Source organism: Trachypithecus francoisi, unplaced genomic scaffold, assembly GCF_009764315.1.
Source record: "Trachypithecus francoisi isolate TF-2019V2 unplaced genomic scaffold, Tfra_2.0 Lachesis_group9, whole genome shotgun sequence".
NCBI lineage: Eukaryota > Metazoa > Chordata > Mammalia > Primates > Cercopithecidae > Trachypithecus > Trachypithecus francoisi.
Genome location: NW_022681474.1, coordinates 36609403 through 36627916, shown reverse-complemented (window position 1 = coordinate 36627916; position 18514 = coordinate 36609403). Strand labels below are relative to the sequence as shown.

Here is an 18514-nt window from a genome sequence, read left to right as displayed (position 1 = left end):
GGGCGAGGTGGCGGGCTCCTGTAGTCCCAGCTACTCGGGAGGCTGAGGCAGGAGAATGGCGTGAACCCGGGAGGCGGAGCTTGCAGTGAGCTGAGATCCAGGCACTGCACTCCAGCCTGGGCGACAGAGCGAGACTCTGTCTCCAAAAAAAAAAAAAAAAAGCACTAGATAAGGCTTACTCTTTGTTCTCTGAGAAAGTGGAATCTACTGCTTTTTTTAGTCACTTTTGACATTTTTATTAGCTTAGAAGTTCTAAGTTGTTTATACTTATTAATGAGGATTGAAGCTTCTAACTTCTCCTAAGTTTCATCATTCATCTAAAAATTATTGGTATCTCTGCCTTCAGAAGCCTTTATTAAGTGAGTTCTCTGTTCCTAGGAATATCTAACCCCTATTGATATGTCTGCTATCTTCAGCATTGAAGGGAGAATTCATTAGACTGTAAACTCCCAAAGACTTGAACCATGTTTTCTACATCTTTGTGTTCTATTCAGAGCCTAGAACAATTCTTCATATAAACAGATGTTCGTTTATGTTATGTAAATGAATTAATTCTGTACCTTTCCAGGTCCTGCAAAGGATGATGAAATACTCTAGTAAGAGCATAGAGTGAGGGGTAGAGTGTTAGGACTGTAGCACCTTCCCGTGTCATTAATTTCCTTTGACTCCTTGAGCAGGTCACTTCTCTGACCCTCAGGTTGGAGTTCGAAGTATCTCTAAGGGTTCATAAAGATTTGAAATTGTGTGATTATAACTAAATCAGCTTTTTACTGAATGAAGTAATGTTTTAAGTGACATGTCATAGCCTAAAATTATATTCAAATCTATGGCCTCACAGAGACTGTTAACCCAACTTGTCTATGTGAAATCTTTGTGAAAGTGGGCCGGGCGCGGTGGCTCAAGCCTGTAATCCCAGCACTTTGGGAGGCCGAGACGGGCGGATCACGAGGTCAGGAGATCGAGACCATCCTGGCGAACACGGTGAAACCCCGTCTCTACTAAAAAATACAAAAAACTAGCCGGGCAAAGTGGCGGGCGCCTGTAGTCCCAGCTACTCAGGAGGCTGAGGCAGGAGAATGGCCTAAACCCGGGAGGCGGAGCTTGCAGTGAGCTGAGATCCGGCCACTGCACTCCAGCCCGGGCGACAGAGCGAGACTCCGTCTCAAAAAAAAAAAAAAAAGAAATCTTTGTGAAAGTGAACTGACTTATAATTGTCAGGTACATTTGAAGTAAGAGCAAGACTTGAATTCCCAAAAGAAGTGTGGCAGTTTTAATTTATTTCCTTGTTAGGAAATGTAAAACTTAATTAGACCTTGGCTAGTTTCCCTGTAAGATATAATTTATGGAGTTTGGTATAGTAGGTAAAACAGAATGATGGTTCTGCAAAATGCACTGTGTCAAAAAATGAGTGCAGGCTGGGCACAGTGGCACAACCCTGTAATCCCAGCACTTTGGGAGGCCAAAGCGGGTGGATCAGGAGGTCAGGAGTTTGAGAACAGCCTGGTCAACACGGTGAAACTCTGTCTCTACTAAAAAAAAAAATACAAAAATTAGCCAGGCATGGTGGCACCCACCTGTAATCCCAGCTACTTGGGAGGCTGAAACAGGAGAATTGCTTGAACCCAGGAGGCAGAGGTTGCAGTGAGCCGAGACTGTGCCACTGCACTCCAGCCTGGGTGACAGAGCGAGACTCTATCTCAGAGAAGAAAAAAAATGAATGAGTGCAGGCTGGAGGCAGTGGCACAACCCTGTAATCCCAGCACTTTGGGAGGCTGAGGAGTTCCAGACCAATCTGTCTCTACAAAAAATACTTTAAAATTAGCCAGGCATTGTGGCACACACCTCTAGTCCCAACTACTCAAGAGGCTGAGGCAGGAGGATCACTTGAGTCCAGGAGGTTGAGGCTACAGTGAGCTATGATCATGCCACTGCACTCCAGCCTGGGTGACAGAATGAGAAGCTGTATCAAAAAAAAAAAAAAAAAAAAAAAAGGTGGTGGGGGATGAGGGATGAGTGCAGCTCTATATAAAGTAGCAGTTGAGGAACTTCAAAAAGACATTCCCTTGTCCGAGCACAGTGGCTCACACCTGTAATCCTAGCACTTTAGGAGGCTGAAGCAGGCAGATCATCTGAAGTCAGGAGTTCATGACCAGCCTGGCCAACATGGGGAAACCCTGTCTCTACTAAATATACAAAAATTAGCCTGGTGTGGTGGCAGGCACCTGTAATCCCAGCTACTCAGAAGGCTGAGGTGGGAGAATTGCTTGAACCCAGAGGCAGAGGTTGTAGTGAGCCAAGATCACGCCACTGTACTCCAGCCTGGGCGACAGAGCAAGACTCTGTCCCCCACCAAAAAAAAAAAAAAAAAGACATTCCAAATCATAAATGCCTTCCACACTGGCCAGTTTCTGTGATTCAGAGTGTGAACGTAGCATAGCTGGGTTCTCTGCTTAGGATCTTAACAAGGATGAAATCACAGTGTTGTTGGTGGGGGCTTCATTTTCATCCGGAGTTCAGGGTCCTCTTCAAAGTTCTTTCCTGCTGTTGGCAGAATTCAAGTCCTTTCAGTTGTAGGACCAAGGACTCCTTTTCGTTGCTGGCTGTTGGCCAGTCATTACTCTCAGCAGATGACTACAGCTCCTTGCCACCAGTCCCCTCACAGCATGGCAGCTCACTCACTTCTTCAGAGCCAGCAACAGAATCTCTCGCCTTAGTCTGCTAAGATGGATTCTTACATAACGTAGTTATAGGACTGACTAGCCCTTCACCTTTCTCATATACAGTAACCTCATCACCGGATTATCGTAGTCACAGGTTCTGCCCACTTGAGGAGAGGGGATTACACAGGATATGTGGACCAGAAGGTGGGAATACTGGGCGGGGGGCACCTCAGAATTCTGCTCAGCACACCAGCCATCATTTTAGAAACCTACACCTTTGGTTTTCTTATTCGAGAGCTTCTGAAGATAGGGACATTTTAACTGATTTAAATTTTAGGGCTGGAAGATAACTTAGAAATCATTTTGTTTAAACCTTTACTTTATTTTTTGGTTTTTTGTTTGTTTGGTTGGTTTTTTTGAGACAGAGTCTTGCTCTGTCGCCCAGGCTAGAGTGTGTAGCGTGATCTCAGCTCACTACAACCTCCGCCTCCTGGGTTCTAGCAATTCTCCTGTCTCAGCCTCCCAGGTAGCTGGGATTACAGGCATGTGCTACCATGCCCAGCTAGTTTTTATATTTTTAATGGAGACAGGGTTTTACCGTGTTGGCCAGGCTGGTCTTGAACTCCTGACTTCGGGTGGTCTGCCCAGCTTGGCCTCCCAGACGTGCCCAGCCTACTTCATTGTTTTTAACATTCATGAAGGGAAATGACTTGCTGAAATCACAGACCAAAAGTTCAGGTTCAGCAACTTCCACACCAGGGTTCTCATTAGTACCCTAGCACCTACGGCTGCTAGAAAGACCTAGAGAATTACATCAGTGACTCAATGCTTTTATGTGATGGCAGAAAGTTGGGCAAATTCACAGCAAGAATGTAGGGGAGAGCATCCCCCAGACAGCCAAGACATGGCAGGAAGGCAGGAGTGTCACAAAGACATGTAAGGAAGAGATTACAACAGGAAAAAAGCTCCTATTTTATAAATTCTTTTAAAATTTGTGGGAGGCAAGCTCTTGCACTTCATTTCATCATTACATTTGATAAAAACATTTATATGTGAAGAGGAGTGTTGGCCAGGATTCCATTCATTTAAGACAGAGTCATCAATTTTTAAAGTAAAATTATTCATGATGTAGGCAAGGAAGCTCAAATTCTGAAATAAATGTTTGCTTTATGAGGCATTTTCTCTGCAGAGACCTGGTTTATTTTCCCAAATTTAAAGTCACTTAGCAATTCTATTTTTTTTTTTTTTTTTTTTTTTGAGGCGGAGTCTCGCTCTGTCGCCCGGACTGGAGTGCAGTGGCCAGATCTCAGCTCATTGCAAGCTCCGCCTCCCGGGTTTACACCATTCTCCTGCCTCAGCCTCCCGAGTAGCTGGGACTACAGGCGCCCGCCACCTCGCCCGGCTAGTTTTTGTATTTTTAGTAGAGACGGGGTTTCACTGTGTTAGCCAGGATGGTCTCGATCTCCTGACCTCGTGATCCGCCCGTCTCGGCCTCCCAAAGTGCTGGGATTACAGGCTTGAGCCACCGCGCCCGGCCGTCACTTAGCAATTCTAAAGACTGATTCTGGCTTATGATCACTTTGAATATATTGTGATTTAGTAAAATTAGGTAAGTGCCCTAAGGAGGAGGAGAGCTGCTTTGGGGATTCATGATTACCATCACAAAGAGAAGAGATGGGGGTAGGATAAACTGTTAAAGCATCCACATAAATAGATAAGGAAAGACAAAATCAGCCAACATTACATCCCACTGAGAAAAAGATCAGAAAAAGAATGGTTACTATTGGGAAAGTATAGAGAGGAATATTTGTTATAAGCATTGCTTCTTTGGGGGTTTACTACCTTAAGAGGTTTACTACCTTGAGAAGCCTGGGAAGGTTTAATAAGACACTGTGGCCGGGCCCATTGGCTCATAGCCTGTAATCCCAGCACTTTGGGAGGCCAAGGTGGGTGGTTTGCTTGAGCCCAGGCATTCAAGACCAGCCTGGGCAACATGGTGAAACCCCATCTCTACAAAAAACACAAAAATTAGCCAGGCATGGTGGTGCAAGCCTGTAGTCCTAGCTACTTTGGAGGCTGAGGAGAGAGGATCATTTGAGCCCAGGATGTTGAGGCTGCAGTGAGCCGTGCCCTCACTACTGCACCCCAGCCTGAGCAACAGACCAAGACCCTGTCTCAATTAAAATGAAAAACATTTTTAATAAAATTTTTTAAAAATGCAAAAACTAGCCAGGTGTGGTATAATCCACACCTGTAGTCCCAGTTACCAGGTAGGCTGAGGTGGGAGGACCAGGAGCCCAGGAGGCAGAAGTTGCAGTGAGCCATGATCTTGCCACAGCACTCTAGCCTGAGCAACAGAACCAAGACCCTGTCTCAAAAAAAACAAACAAAAAAGACACTGGTAAAGGTGACTGTTTAGTCCTTAATTTTAACAAACCGAATTTAAATATATCAGTTGCTCTCAGTTTAGCCATCAGAGACTCAGACTCTGTTGTAGCTGACCCTCATAGACCACCAAGGAAATAATTTTTTAAAGAGAAGGGGAAAAGGTACCTTCTTCTCAAGACTGAGATAAGAGTAAATAAGGAACTGGTTAAATAAATAAGTAAATTATGATCCATCCTTTCAGTGGAATACTATGCAGCTGTTGAAGGAAGCTGCTCATGTCCACCTGGAATTATTTCTAAGATATGTTGTTGAGTAAAGCAAAACAATATTTAGTACACCACCATTTTGTGGGAAAAGGGAAGAAGTGAAGAGTAAATATTTGATTTTATATGGACAGAATATTTCTGGGGAAACGTGATATTGATTGTCTCTGAACGACTGGGTGACTGGGGTATAAGGCTGGGGGAGAGACTTCACCCCTTTTGTACCATTCAGATTTTGAAGCAGATTAATATATTAGCTAATCAAAAATATCTTTTGTTTGTTTGTTTGTTTTTTGAGACATGGTCTTGATCTGTTGCCTAGGTTGGAGTGCAGTGGTGCAGTCACAACTCACTGCAGACTTGAACTCCTGGGCTCAGGTAATCCTTCCGCCTCAGTTGCCCAAGTAGCTAGGACTGCGGGAGCACACCACCATGCCCAACTAATGTTTTTTAAAATTTTTCGTAGAGATGGGGTCTTCCTCTATTGCCCAGGCTGGTCTCAAATTCTTGGCCTCCCAAACCACTAGGATTATAAGCGTGAGCCACCGCACCTGTCCTAAGTGAAAACAACTTTTTTAAAATAAAGCTAAGAGAATGAATATTTAAACAGTATGAAAGGGAAAAGCAAGTTAATATTGGACAGAGTCTTGCTCTGTCACCCAGGCTGGAGTGTGGTGGCGCCAATTTCAGCTCACTGCAACCTCTGCCTCCTGGGTTCAAGTGATTCTCTTGCCTCAGCCTCCTGAGTAGCTGGTATTACAGGCGTGTGCCACCAGGCCTGGCTAATTTTGTATTTTTAGTAGAGATGGGGTTTCGCCATGTTGGCCAGTCTGATCTCGAACTCCTGCGCTCAAGTAATCTGCCTGCCTTGACCTCCCAAAGTGCTGGGATTACAGGCATGAGCCACCATGCTTGGCCTGTTTTAAAGGCTTTCTTGCAAGGAGACTTCACTAGTCCTCTGTAAGATTTCTCCTAATGTACTTGCCCCCTGCACCTTCTGTTCTAACTCTCTAATGAGGCCTTAGCACTCTTTCCTGCTTTTAATACTATATTCAAACAGAAACTCCCACCCCACATCACCCACTACCATACATGTGCAGTTGGTCTCTTTTCTCCTTTAGAATTCAGATACAGGCTGGGCACAGTGGCTCACGCGTGTAATCCCAGCACTTTGGGAGGTCAAGGCAGGCAGATCACCTGAGGTCAGGAGTTTGAGACCAGCCTGGCCAACATGACGAAACCCTCTCTCTACTAAAAAAAACAAAAAATTAGCCAGGCATGGTGGCGGGCCCCTGTAATCCCAGCTACTAGGGAGACTGAGGCAGGAGAATCACTTAAACCCGGGAGGCAAGGTTGCAATGAGCTGAGATTGCACCACTGCACTCCAGCCTGGGCGACAGAGCAAGACTCCGTCTCAAAAAAAAAAAAAAAAAAATTCAGATCCAAAATGTAACTCCTACTAAATACACACTATTCCATTATGTCCCATATGTGTGTATTAGTATATCTGATATCTCTTCTACGTGTTTCTCCATCTTAATGTGTGTGTGTGTGTGTGTGTATATATATATATAGGTGGATATATACACAGTCTCCTCCACTAAACTGTGATTGTCCCATGGGTGTGTTAACTGAAATCATTGGCTACCTAATGGTGCTTGCAGAAATGCTAGCCCTTTGTGGACAAGATGTGATGGGGATTTTTAATAAACCCAGACACAATACTAGACAATGGCAATAAATGTTACTGCCAAGTCAGTTTGTACCAAATTAAGCGTGTAAGCCCATTGAAGCCATCATCTGGGAGGATACTCTGAGGCTCAGAAAACAGATCTTCTCCATGGTGTGTCCTGGAAGTTAGGAGCTAGGACTAGCAGCATCACGACAGCCAGGCAGCCTGAGTACGAAGGGGGTCAAAGGGGATAGGGCCTAAGAACACCGTGCAGAACAAGGAATTGTTATAATTTCCGTTACTCGTAGACTGCATTGCTCTTGGCTCCTTAAATTGCTAGTTCTCCTAAATGTTGTCCTTTCCCCTCCCCTCACCCCAGAACTAGGTTAAAATGTACATTTGCATTAACAAAAGCTCATGGAAGAAGATACAAAAGACAGGACACATGCTCTTCAAGGAAATATCCTCCCCCTTGTTCCACCCAAGGCCATCTAGGGATGGACTTAAGAAAACAAGACGGCCGGGTGCGGTGGCTCAAGCCTGTAATCCCAGCACTTTGGGAGGCCGAGACAGGCGGATCACAAGGTCAGGAGATTGAGACCATCCTGGCTAACACGGTGAAACCCCGTCTCTATTAAAAAATACAAAAAACTAGCCGGGCGAGGTGGCGGGCGCCTGTAGTCCCAGCTACTTGGGAGGCTGAGGCAAGAGAATGGCGTGAACCCGGGAGGCGGAGCTTGCAGTGAGCCAAGATTGCGCCACTGTACTCCAGCCTGGGCAACAGAGCAAGACTCCGTCTCAAAAAAAAAAAAAAAGAAAACAAGACATCTGCGTCAGCATTTCCAGGGCTGAAGCAGAACCATCTCCCCTCACTTAACCTTGGCCATCACCAGCCAGTTTTTTATTTTCTCCACTGCAGTCCGGTAAGGCAGGAATAGTACACGGCCACACAGCTTAGAGACTGTCAGCCCAACTTGTCTTACCACCTTTCCAAATACCTTTGCATTAGGAAGAGGCGGGTAGCTCCTAACTGGGTCGTGCTGCCTGAAGCTGTATGTGTGCATCAGAGGCGGCTATGGAGAAAAACTCCCAAGGCCACCTTTGTTACATGTGCTTTTCATTGGATTGCTGTCGAATACACTTTTTAAGTTGTCCATAAAATTGTCGGTATGAGTTCCTAGGCAATACTCAGTGTCTTCCACCGTAGGGGGTAGTCAGATCCACGGCCAACCTATAATTAATGCTGGCACCTCACAACTCCTAGTTACTCAATTATTCATCCCTCACCAAAAGGACTTGAGTATTTCTCATGTGACTTTTCTTTAATCTAAACCCTTTCTCCTTAGGGTGACAGATTCATGGAGGAATTGATATTGTCCGTATATGGAAGGGATCATGTAGACCCAGTGTGTATAGGGAAAGAGCACCAGCCAAAAGTTGAGACCCAGCTCTGTTACCATCTAGCATTGTGACCCTGGGCAAATTATTTCACTTCACATTTCCTCTGAGGTATCTTCCAGTTCTAAGATGCTCTGATTCCAAGTGGACATTTGAGCTCACGTCACTCCAGAGCTCTTCTGTTTAACTATTGTGGTGAATAGATTTATGTATGTAGTTTCTGATATTATGTCACACAAACTCAGAGTTTCTTTTTACTGTTGAAATGGCCAGTCATGAATCATGCCGGAGAGTAAATTGGGGACCTGACACAACTCAGATTCTGCCTGAACTTTGCAAAAAGCCAGATGGTGCCAGATTTTTGAGTACCAGTTGAGCCCACTTCTACAAATTCTCTCCCATCCCATTCTAATAGGAATCATCCAATCATGCTTAAATCCATTGTTCAGGCAGCTGAGCCAGATTTGTACAAAAATATTTAGAAAGCTAGGCCTTCACTGGGGTGCCTTCATGCTCCCTGTAGCCATCTTTCAGATCAGGAACCATCAATCAATTAGCATCATCAAATAGGGAGGCCAGAATTCTAGTATCAGGTCTGCATAGGAAAGTCAAGACCTGGGAGGAAAACTTGTTCTGCTTGCTGTGGTTTATGGCTTTGGATTCAGAGATATTGGAAGCAAATATGAATGAACCAACTCTCAGGACCAGCTGTCAAGCACTTGGCTTGTAATCTGCTGTCATCCCACTCATCCCAGGTGCTCCTAGTTTGACAGCTCACCAGCTAGTTAAATGTTGGCTTCCTTCACAACTCTGATTCATACCCCAGGGGCCTATAATGAGGCTCTTGTACCATGAAAGGAGACCCCAGCTAGGCTATTTGCTGGCTAACATCCCAGTGGTTTGGGCTACAATAATTTAGCAGCCCTAGTTCTTCTTCCTATCGTAGGAAGGACACCAGCGCCCTCTCCATGTGAGATGGAACATAATCTCTAACTTTCTGTGAAGAGATGGCATCTGTAATGAGGCATTCTTGCTGGAGGCCTCCAGAAGTCCCTATTCTACAACCACTTAATACCAGTTTAATGAGCCTCTCACTAGAAATTGTCAAGAGCTCTCACTGACATCCTTGAGTATTATTTAACTAATGGTTTATTTACAGGAAAGGGCACCATCTTCATGGGGAGAAGATGAGTACTTGAAATATCAAGACAATTGCCGAAGGCTGTGCCCTGAGAGAATGGAAGAACTGGAAAAGAGAAAAGGAAGTTAGAAGCTTAAGGTTGATATGAAATGCAGAAAAAGGAATGGTTAACAGAAAGTGTTCATGTTTATCTAATACAGAACAGGTTCTGATCCCCTTCTCAGGACACATTACTGTGGTGGCGAAGAGTAGAGCTGTAGGCAATCACAGTTTGAGCGCTTCCAGTTCCTTCTGATCTCGTTCTGTTTTCACTGAGTAATCTTTTGAGGTTAATCTTCTGAGGTGAATGGAGTTTCCTTAGTAGCTTTCCTACTGAGAAGTATAATGACCAGCTGTCATCATTGTAGTTCTCTTAACAGTTACTATTCTCATTGCAAATTGGCCTGATTTCTTTTTCTTTTTTTTTTTTTTTGAGACGGAGTTTCGCTCTGTCACCCAGGCTGGAGTGCAGTGGCCGGATCTCAGCTCACCGCAAGCTCCGCCTCCCAGGTTTACGCCATTCTCCTGCCTCAGCCTCCCGAGTAGCTGGGACTACAGGCGCCCACCACCTCGCCCGGCTAGTTTTTTGTATTTTTTAGTAGAGACGGGGTTTCACCGTGTTAGCCAGGATGGTCTCGATCTCCTGACCTCGTGATCCGCCCGTCTCGGCCTCCCAAAGTGCTGGGATTACAGGCTTGAGCCACCGCGCCCGGCAATTGGCCTGATTTCTGTTCCTTCTGTGGACAGTGTAGTTAGCAGGAATAAGTTCTTCCTGAGCCAAATCAAGTATCTAGATTTGTGAGGCTAAATTTCTAAACTCTAGAGCTCTACAGTCTTATAGATTTCCCAACACATGTCTCATGAATATCCACCACAGTATCTTATACTTCAGTCTTTTAGCACCAAAGAATGTTAGTTTCTTCTTCACCCTAACTCAGATCCTCAGAGAAAAGATGGTATATTTCCACCCCATCCCCACCCTCAGATTCTAGATGACAGCAATAAACTCTTCTTTGTGCTAGTAAGCTGCTTCAGCAGTTGTCTGGTGCATCCCTCCACTTGAACATGAGAAAATTAAATCTAAAGAGATCAAATGACTCCATCTGGGTCACACAGCACATTGGTGGTGGAGCCAGAACTGGAGCCCAGGTCCCGTTACTCCAAACGTTGTTTTCTACCGCGTCACCTTGCTCCTCTGCATTGCTCCGGTATTTGCATCTGCTGACGTTGGGGGCACTGTGGTGATATATTAATTAATTCTTGCATTGCTATAAAGAATTACCTGAGACTGGGTAATTTATAAAGAAGGGGCTTAATTGGCTCACAGTTCCACAGGCTGTACAGGAAGCATGGCTGAGGAGGCCTCAGGAAACATAATCCTGGTGGAAGGTGAAGAGGAAGGAGGCACGTCTCACATGGCCAGAGCAGGAGGAAGAGAGACAGGTGGGAGGTGCCACACACTTAAACAACCAGATCTCATGAGAACTCGCTCACTGTCGTGAGAACAGCAAGGGGGAAATCTGCCCCCATGATCCAGTCACCTCCCACCAGGCCCCTCCTCCAACACTGGGGATTACCATTTGTTTTTGGTTTTTCAGGGGTTTTTTTGTTTTGTTTTTGTTTTGTTTTTATGAGACAGAGTCTTGCTCTGTAACCGAGACTGGAGAGCAGTGGCACAATCTTGGCTCGCTGCAACCTCTGCTTCCCAGGTTCAAGCAATTCTCCTGCTTCAGCCTCCTGAGTAGCTCGGACTATAGGGGCACACCACCACGTCCAGCTAATTTTTGTATTTATTTTAGTGGAGGCAGGGTTTCACCATGTTGGCCAGGCTGGTCTCAAACTCCTGACCTCAGGTGATCCACCTGCCTCGGCCTCCCAAAGTGCTGGGATTACAGGTGTGAGCCACCATGCCAGGCCTGGGAATTACAATTTGACATGAGATTTGGGTGGGGACACAAATCTAAACCGTATCGGGTGAATATATGGAGGTTATAGAGGCAAAGTGAAAGATCAAATGTGAAAAAAAAAATGACAAGATGGGCTGATAACAGGAACTGAAATTATAGGAATGCAATAAACAAGGCATTCTGGTTCTAGTTTAAGTTCACTTGGCTTCTGGATTAATCTAATGGGATGATTATAGAGAGCCCTTCATTACCAGCATAAATTGAAATTAATCCTTTTCTTTCCCTCATTTTACCTCACTTAAGAATGTGTCCGAGCCGGGCGCGGTGGCTCAAGCCTGTAATCCCAGCACTTTGGGAGGCCGAGACGGGCGGATCACGAGGTCGGGAGATCGAGACCATCCTGGCTAACACGGTGAAACCCCGTCTCTACTAAAAAATACAAAAAACTAGCCGGGCGAGGTGGCGGGCGCCTGTAGTCCCAGCTACTCGGAGGCTGAGGCAGGAGAATGGCGTGAACCCGGGAGGCGGAGCTTGCAGTGAGCTGAGAACCGGCCACTGCACTCCAGCCTGGGCGACAGAGCGAGACTCCGTCTCAAAAAAAAAAAAAAAAAAAAAAAAGAATGTGTCCAGATGCAATAACGTGATTTATAGGTGTAGCTAGACCAGGTTTGAGGATAAATGAGAGAGAAGGCAGTGGAAATTGCCTGGTCCTTCCTGTCTTGTCTTTCATGAGAACCCAATTCTAACATAATTGCTAGTGTTTGACAGTAAATGTCAGGAAAGAGAAAACGGCAAGAGAAAAGTGATTTTTTGCTGAGGTCTAAAAATATATATATTTTTAAAGTAAGATAGGCATCCTGAACTATTGGCCAGGCACGCTGAGCGCGGTGGCTCACACCTGTAATCCCAGCACTTTAAGAGGCCGAGGTGGGCAGATCACCTGAGGTCAGGAGTTCGAGACCACCTTGGCCAACATGGTGAAACTCCGTCTCTACTAAAAATATAAAAATTAGCCAGGCATGGTGGTGGGCACTAGTAGTCCCAGCTACTCAGGAGGCTGAAGCAGGAGAATCGCTTGAACCCGGAAGGCAGCAGTTGCAGTGAGCTGAGATCGCGCCACTGCACTCCAGTCTAGTGGACGGAGTAAGACTCTGTCTCAAAACAAAAAGAAAGATATGCATCCTGAACTATTAAGACAAGGGCCAGTGCATATCCCAGTGGACTCAGTTGGAAGAAGTCTGGTGCAAAACCAGTAGGGAGGAGGGACAGAGCTGGGCAAGGAGGACTCACTGTGCAGGCACTTAGCTGTCAATCAGCCACTGAGGCGTGAAGCCTTAGTGTACTCACACCACAGACAAGCCTCCTTGTTCCCACCCCCATTTATATATTTCTATAAATATATATATAATATATAAAAATATATATGGCATAAAATGTGCCATTATAACCATTTTTAAATATACAAGTCAGTGGAATTACGTTAATTACATTCACAATGTTGTACAACCATCATCACTATTTTCAAAATGTTTCCATCACCCCAGACAGAAATTCTGTATACGTAAAGCACTAACTCCTCACTCCCCTCAGCCCATGATAATCTCTAATCTACTTTCTGTCTATAAATTGAATATCAGGCACTTTTTATTTTTTGAGATAGTGTCTCACTCTGTTGCACAGGCTGGAATACAGTGGCGCCATCTCAGGTCACTGAAACGTCTGCCTCTTGGGCTCAAGCTATCCTCTCACCTCAGCGTCCCAAGTAGCTGGTGTGCGCCACCATGCCGGGCTAATGTTTTGCATTTTTTGTAGAGACAGGGTTTCACCATGTTGCTCATGCTCGTCTCGAACTCGTGAGCTCAAGCAATCTGCTCCCCCCGGCTTCCCAAAGTGCTGGGATTATAAGGGTGAGTCACAATGCCTGCTGTAGGCATTCTTTTTTTTTTTTTTTTTTTTTTTTTTTGAGACAGAGTCTTCCTCTTGTTGCCCAGGCTGGAGTGCAATAGTGCAATCTCAGCTCACTGCAACCTCTGCCTCCCGTGTTCACGTGATTCTCCTGCCTCGGCCTCCTGAGTAGTTGGGATTACAGGCGCCCACCACCATACCCAGCTAATTTTTTGTATCTTTGGTAGAGACAGGGTTTCACCATGTTGGTCAGACTGGTCTCGAACTCCTGATCTCAGGTGATCCACCTGCCTCAGCCTCCCAAAGTGCTGGGATTACAGGTGTGAGCCACTGCGCCTGGCCAGCCTAGGCATTCTTAATTAACTATATATACCTCCTAAAGTGTAGCAGCAGTAGAAAAGAACAGAACCTGAGGTGAAAAGGAGGGAGGTTATGGAGGTTATGAATAAAAATTCAATTATCATTTTCTTTTTTTTTTTTTTTTTGAAACGGAGTCTCGCTCTCCCAGACTGGAGAGCAGTGGCGTGATCTCGGCTCACTGTAGCCTCCACCTCTCGGGTTCAAGCAGTTCTCTGCCTCAGGCTCCCAAGTAGCTGGGACTACAGGCGCCTGCTACCATGCCCGGCTAATTGTTTGTATTTTTAGTAGAGACAGGATTTCACCATCTTGGCCAGGCTAGTCTTGAGCTCCTGGCTTCAGGCGATCCACCCTCCTCGGCCTCCCAAAGTGCTGGAATTACAGGCGTGAGCCACTCTGGCCGGCCTAATTTACCATTTTCTGAAATGTGACTTAAATGCAGTTGAAAACTTGTATTATGACTGAGTTGTTTTATCCCCTGAATCAGAGAAAGCAAAATGAAAGTCCCTCTGCTGTGCTAATGCACCTCTTTCTTTTTTCAGTGACCATGCAGCAGGTGGCCAGGACAGTGGCTAAAGTGGAGCTCTCAGACCACGTGTGTGATGTGGTGTTTGCGCTCTTTGACTGTGATGGTGAGTGGGGCCCTCTGGAGTCGGGAGGGGAAACAGCCTAGCTGCCCTTAGAGGCCCTGTATATAATGGAGCCTTGCAGACAGCATCAGTGTACCAGCCCATCCTCTTCAAGCTACAGCTCAGCCCGCGGCACGATGATTTTGAGAAATCAAACCCCTGGCCCTGGCTTCTGTTTTCCATTTCTTCTTCTTATAATTCCAATATGCCTATAGGCCTAAATTAATTTATGACCATAAGCATCTTAAAAATGTCAGACTCAACTTTCTGCTTAGTAGATACGGAGCACTCAAGTATCTGAGTGTCTTTAGAAAGAAGACAGCACTGATCTCTCCACCTCCCAGCGCACATTCCAGCCAGTCGCATTCCATCTCCATAGAATTCCAGCTCCACACAGTGGTCTGTTGTGTCTGTGGCCACTGTGCTCTGGCGTTTAGCCCATTCAAGAGATCTGGTTCTGGTTTGACCTTGGCATTATTTTTTAGGTATGGTAGGTGATATACTACTAACAACAGTAACAGTGGATGCTTACATTTTTTTAATGCTTACTATGAGCCAGAAAGTTTTTTTTTTTTTTTTTTTTGAGACGGAGTCTTGCTCTTTCACCCGGGCTGGAGTGCAGTGGCCGGATCTCAGCTCACTGCAAGCTCCGCCTCCCGGGTTTTTACGCCATTCTCCTGCCTCAGCCTCCGGAGTAGCTGGGATTACAGGCGCCCGCCACCTCGCCCGGCTAGTTTTTTGTATTTTTAGTAGAGACGGGGTTTCACCCTGTTAGCCAGGATGGTCTCGATCTCCTGACCTCGTGATCCGCCCGTCTCGGCCTCCCAAAGTGCTGGGATTACAGGCTTGAGCCACCGCACCCGGCCGAGCCAGAAAGTTAATCTGCTCATTTAATCTTCTGACCTAGGTATTGTTATTGACCACTTTTTACTGATGAGAAAGCTGAGACTCAGAGAGATTAAGTAAGTTTCCTAAGGTCACAAAGATGATAGTATTTGGGAGACTGAGGCAGGCAGATCACCTGAGGTCAGAAGTTCAAGACCAGCCTGGCCAACATGGTGAAACCCTGTCTCTATTAAAAATACAAAAATTGGCTGGGCGTGGTGGCTCAAGCCTGTAATCCCAGCACTTTGGGAGGCCGAGACGGGCGGATCACAAGGTCAGGAGATCGAGACCACCCTGGCGAACACGGTGAAACCCTGTCTCTACTAAAAAATACAAAAAACTAGCCGGGCGAGGTGGTGGGTGCCTGTAGTCCCAGCTACTCGGGAGGCTGAGGCAGGAGAATGGCGTAAACCCGGGAGGCGGAGCTTGCAGTGAGCTGAGATCTGGCCACTGCACTCCAGCCTGGGCAACAGAGTGAGACTCCGTCTCAAAAAATAAATAAATAAAAATATAAATAAATAAATAAAATAAATAGTAGATGGCAAAACCAGGATTTAAACTAAAACTCTACTGCCCCCTGTGTTCTATTTAATGTATTACCACCCTCTCTTACTCCACAGCCAGTATTTGTTGTTCGTCATCCTCCAGAAAGCTGGGCTAATGGAATTCAAGAGCCTCCTCAGAAGCTCTGGCCTATGGAGCTTCCCTTTCGGTCCCAGCATAATGAATCACTTCTGGGCTTTTTTATTCCTTGACTTGGTTCCCTGAGCTTTTTAAGGGTAGTTGCAAGTCGTTTTCACCTTCCCCCAAACATAAGACCTTGGATAGTACTTCTCACATAGTAGGTGTTCATTAACTTGAATTATTTACGCTATTAAGTTGAATTTGAGTTATTTAAATCTCTAGCCTTGACCTGGCATGGTGGCTCATACCTGCAATCTCAGCACTTTAGGAGGCTAAGGCAGGAAGATTGTTTGAGCCCAGGGGTTTGAGACCAGCCTGGGCAATATAGTGAGACCTCGTCTCTACAAAAAATTGTAAAAATTAGCCAGGCATGGTGGCACATGTGTGCCTGTAGTCCCAGCTACTCAGGAGGTTGAAGTGAGAGGATCACTTGAGGCTGGGAGGTCAAGGCCGCAGTGAGCCATGAGCGCATCACTGCACTCCAGCCTGGGTGACACAGTGAGACCTTGTCTCAAAAACTACAATTAAATAAATAAAATAAATATCCAGCCTGTACCCACAAAACCAAGGTTGAACTCAAAGAAAGCCCTAGGGCTAGGTTAAGGAGACGGCCTCACTCTCACGTAGGGGTGGGTTTATTCTCTAGAGCTGCCCTGCCCACAGTATGATACTCCCAAGGCACATGTGGCTATCAGCTACATGTAAATTTTTTTTTTTTATATACCTTAAGTTCTAGGATACGTGTGCACAACATGCAGGTTTGTTACATATGTATACATGTGCCATGTTGGTGTGCTGCACCCATTAACTCGTCATTTACATTAGGTATATCTCCCAATGCCATCCTCCCCCCTCCCCGCTCTCCGCTCCCCACAGTAGGACCCGGTGTGTGATGTTCCCCTTCCTGTGTCCAAGTGATCTTATTGTTCAATTCCCACCTATGAGTGAGAACATGCGGTATTTGGTTTTCTATTCTTGAAATAGTTTGCTGAGAATGATGGTTTCCAGCTGCATCCATGTCCCTACAAAGGCTATGTTTACATTTAAACTAGCTAGTGGCTACTGTACTGAAATATAAAACATTTCCCACATCACAGGGAGTTCTAATGCACAGCACTGCTGTAGACATATATTCACTTTCTCCAGATTTTTGTTTTCACTCCAATCACTTCTAGGTGGTTTAAAATTTTTCCAAATAAAATATATTTTTATTATTTTTATAATTTTTGAAGCCGATATCCAAGAGCTGGTCTGTGAAGTAAATATGAGAATAAATGCAACTAACTTCTCAAGTCCGCCCTTTTCCCTAGAAGTCCTGGGAAATGTTTGATTTTCTAGCTTTTTAGAAAGAGGCTCTGTCAATATCTACTTAAATCACTTTTGGAAAATTATTTAACATCCCTGAGGTTTATTAATCTAGAAAGAAAAAAGTATACTAATTAAAAGCCATTGTTACTTTTACCACTGCAAGATCTTAGGTCAAAATGCCAAAGGAAAGCCTGTAGAATGACTCACAACCGTCATCCCAGCAACCTGGGAGGCTGAGATGGGAGGATCGCTTGAGGCCAGGAGTTCAAGACCAGCTTAGGCAACATAGCGAGATCCTATCTCTACAAAAAATAAGTTTAGCCAGGGTGTGGGAGTGTGTGCCTGTAGTTGTAGCTACTGGAAAGCTGAGGTGGGAGGATCACTTGAGCCCAGGAGTTTGTGACTGTAGTGAGGTATGATCCTAGCACTGCACTCCAGCTTGGGCAACAGAGCAAGACCTCATCTCAAAAAAATAAAATAAATAAACAAAATAAAGTGCCAGGGGATGGAGAATTCGATTTTCAAATAGACTTCTTCATCACAGATTTTAGAATTGAACTCACAAATCACGTATGCATGCCAGTAACGTACAGTTATAGACCTGGTTCACAGTAACAAAATCCACTCATGGTGGTCATGTGGTCATCTCTGTCCTTACAGAAGCAGAACGCAAACCCATAGTAGTTTCAGTGAAGTGACTTCATATTTTTTCATTTTCAAGCTGCTGCTGCTTTTTTTTTTTTTTTTTTTTTTTTTTTTGAGGCTCACTCTTGTTGCCCAGGCTGAAGTGCAACAGCAACAGCACAGTCTTGGTTCACTGCAACCTCTGCTTCCTGGGGTCAAGTTCTTGTTGCCCAGCTGGAGTGCAATGGCACGATCTTGGCTCACTGCAACCTCCACCTCCCAGGTTCAAGCGATTCTCCTGCCTCGGCCTCCCAAGTAGCTGGGATTACAGGCACCCACCACCATGCCCAGCTAACTTTTTTTGTATTTTTAGTAGAGACAGGGTTTCACCCTGTTGGCCAGGCTTGTCTTGAACTCCTGACCTCAGGTGATCCACCTGCCTCAGCCTCCAAAAGTGCTGGGATTCCAGGCGTGAGCCACCACACCCAGCCTCAAGCTTCTTTTTATACAAAGTATAAGAATCCTGTTGAGAACTTTCTGTTCTTTTTTTTTTTTTTTTTTTTTTTGAGACGGAGTCTTGCTCTGTCGCCCGGGCTGGAGTGCAGTGGCCGGATCTCAGCTCACTGCAAGCTCCGCCTCCCGGGTTTACGCCAT

The 18514-nt window shown here is 45.4% G+C and overlaps 1 protein-coding gene across 5 annotated transcripts in view; it reads left to right on the top strand.

The window, feature by feature from the left end:
- The window catches only part of MICU1 (mitochondrial calcium uptake 1), a 265955-nt gene that overhangs the window by 240678 nt on the left and 6763 nt on the right, over positions 1 to 18514 (top strand). For all 5 annotated transcript variants that reach the window (XM_033209906.1, XM_033209905.1, XM_033209904.1 and 2 more), the window contains one exon: positions 14273 to 14362. In XM_033209906.1, the coding sequence (XP_033065797.1) occupies positions 14273 to 14362 (90 nt within the window). The remainder of the gene's footprint in view (positions 1 to 14272; positions 14363 to 18514) is intronic.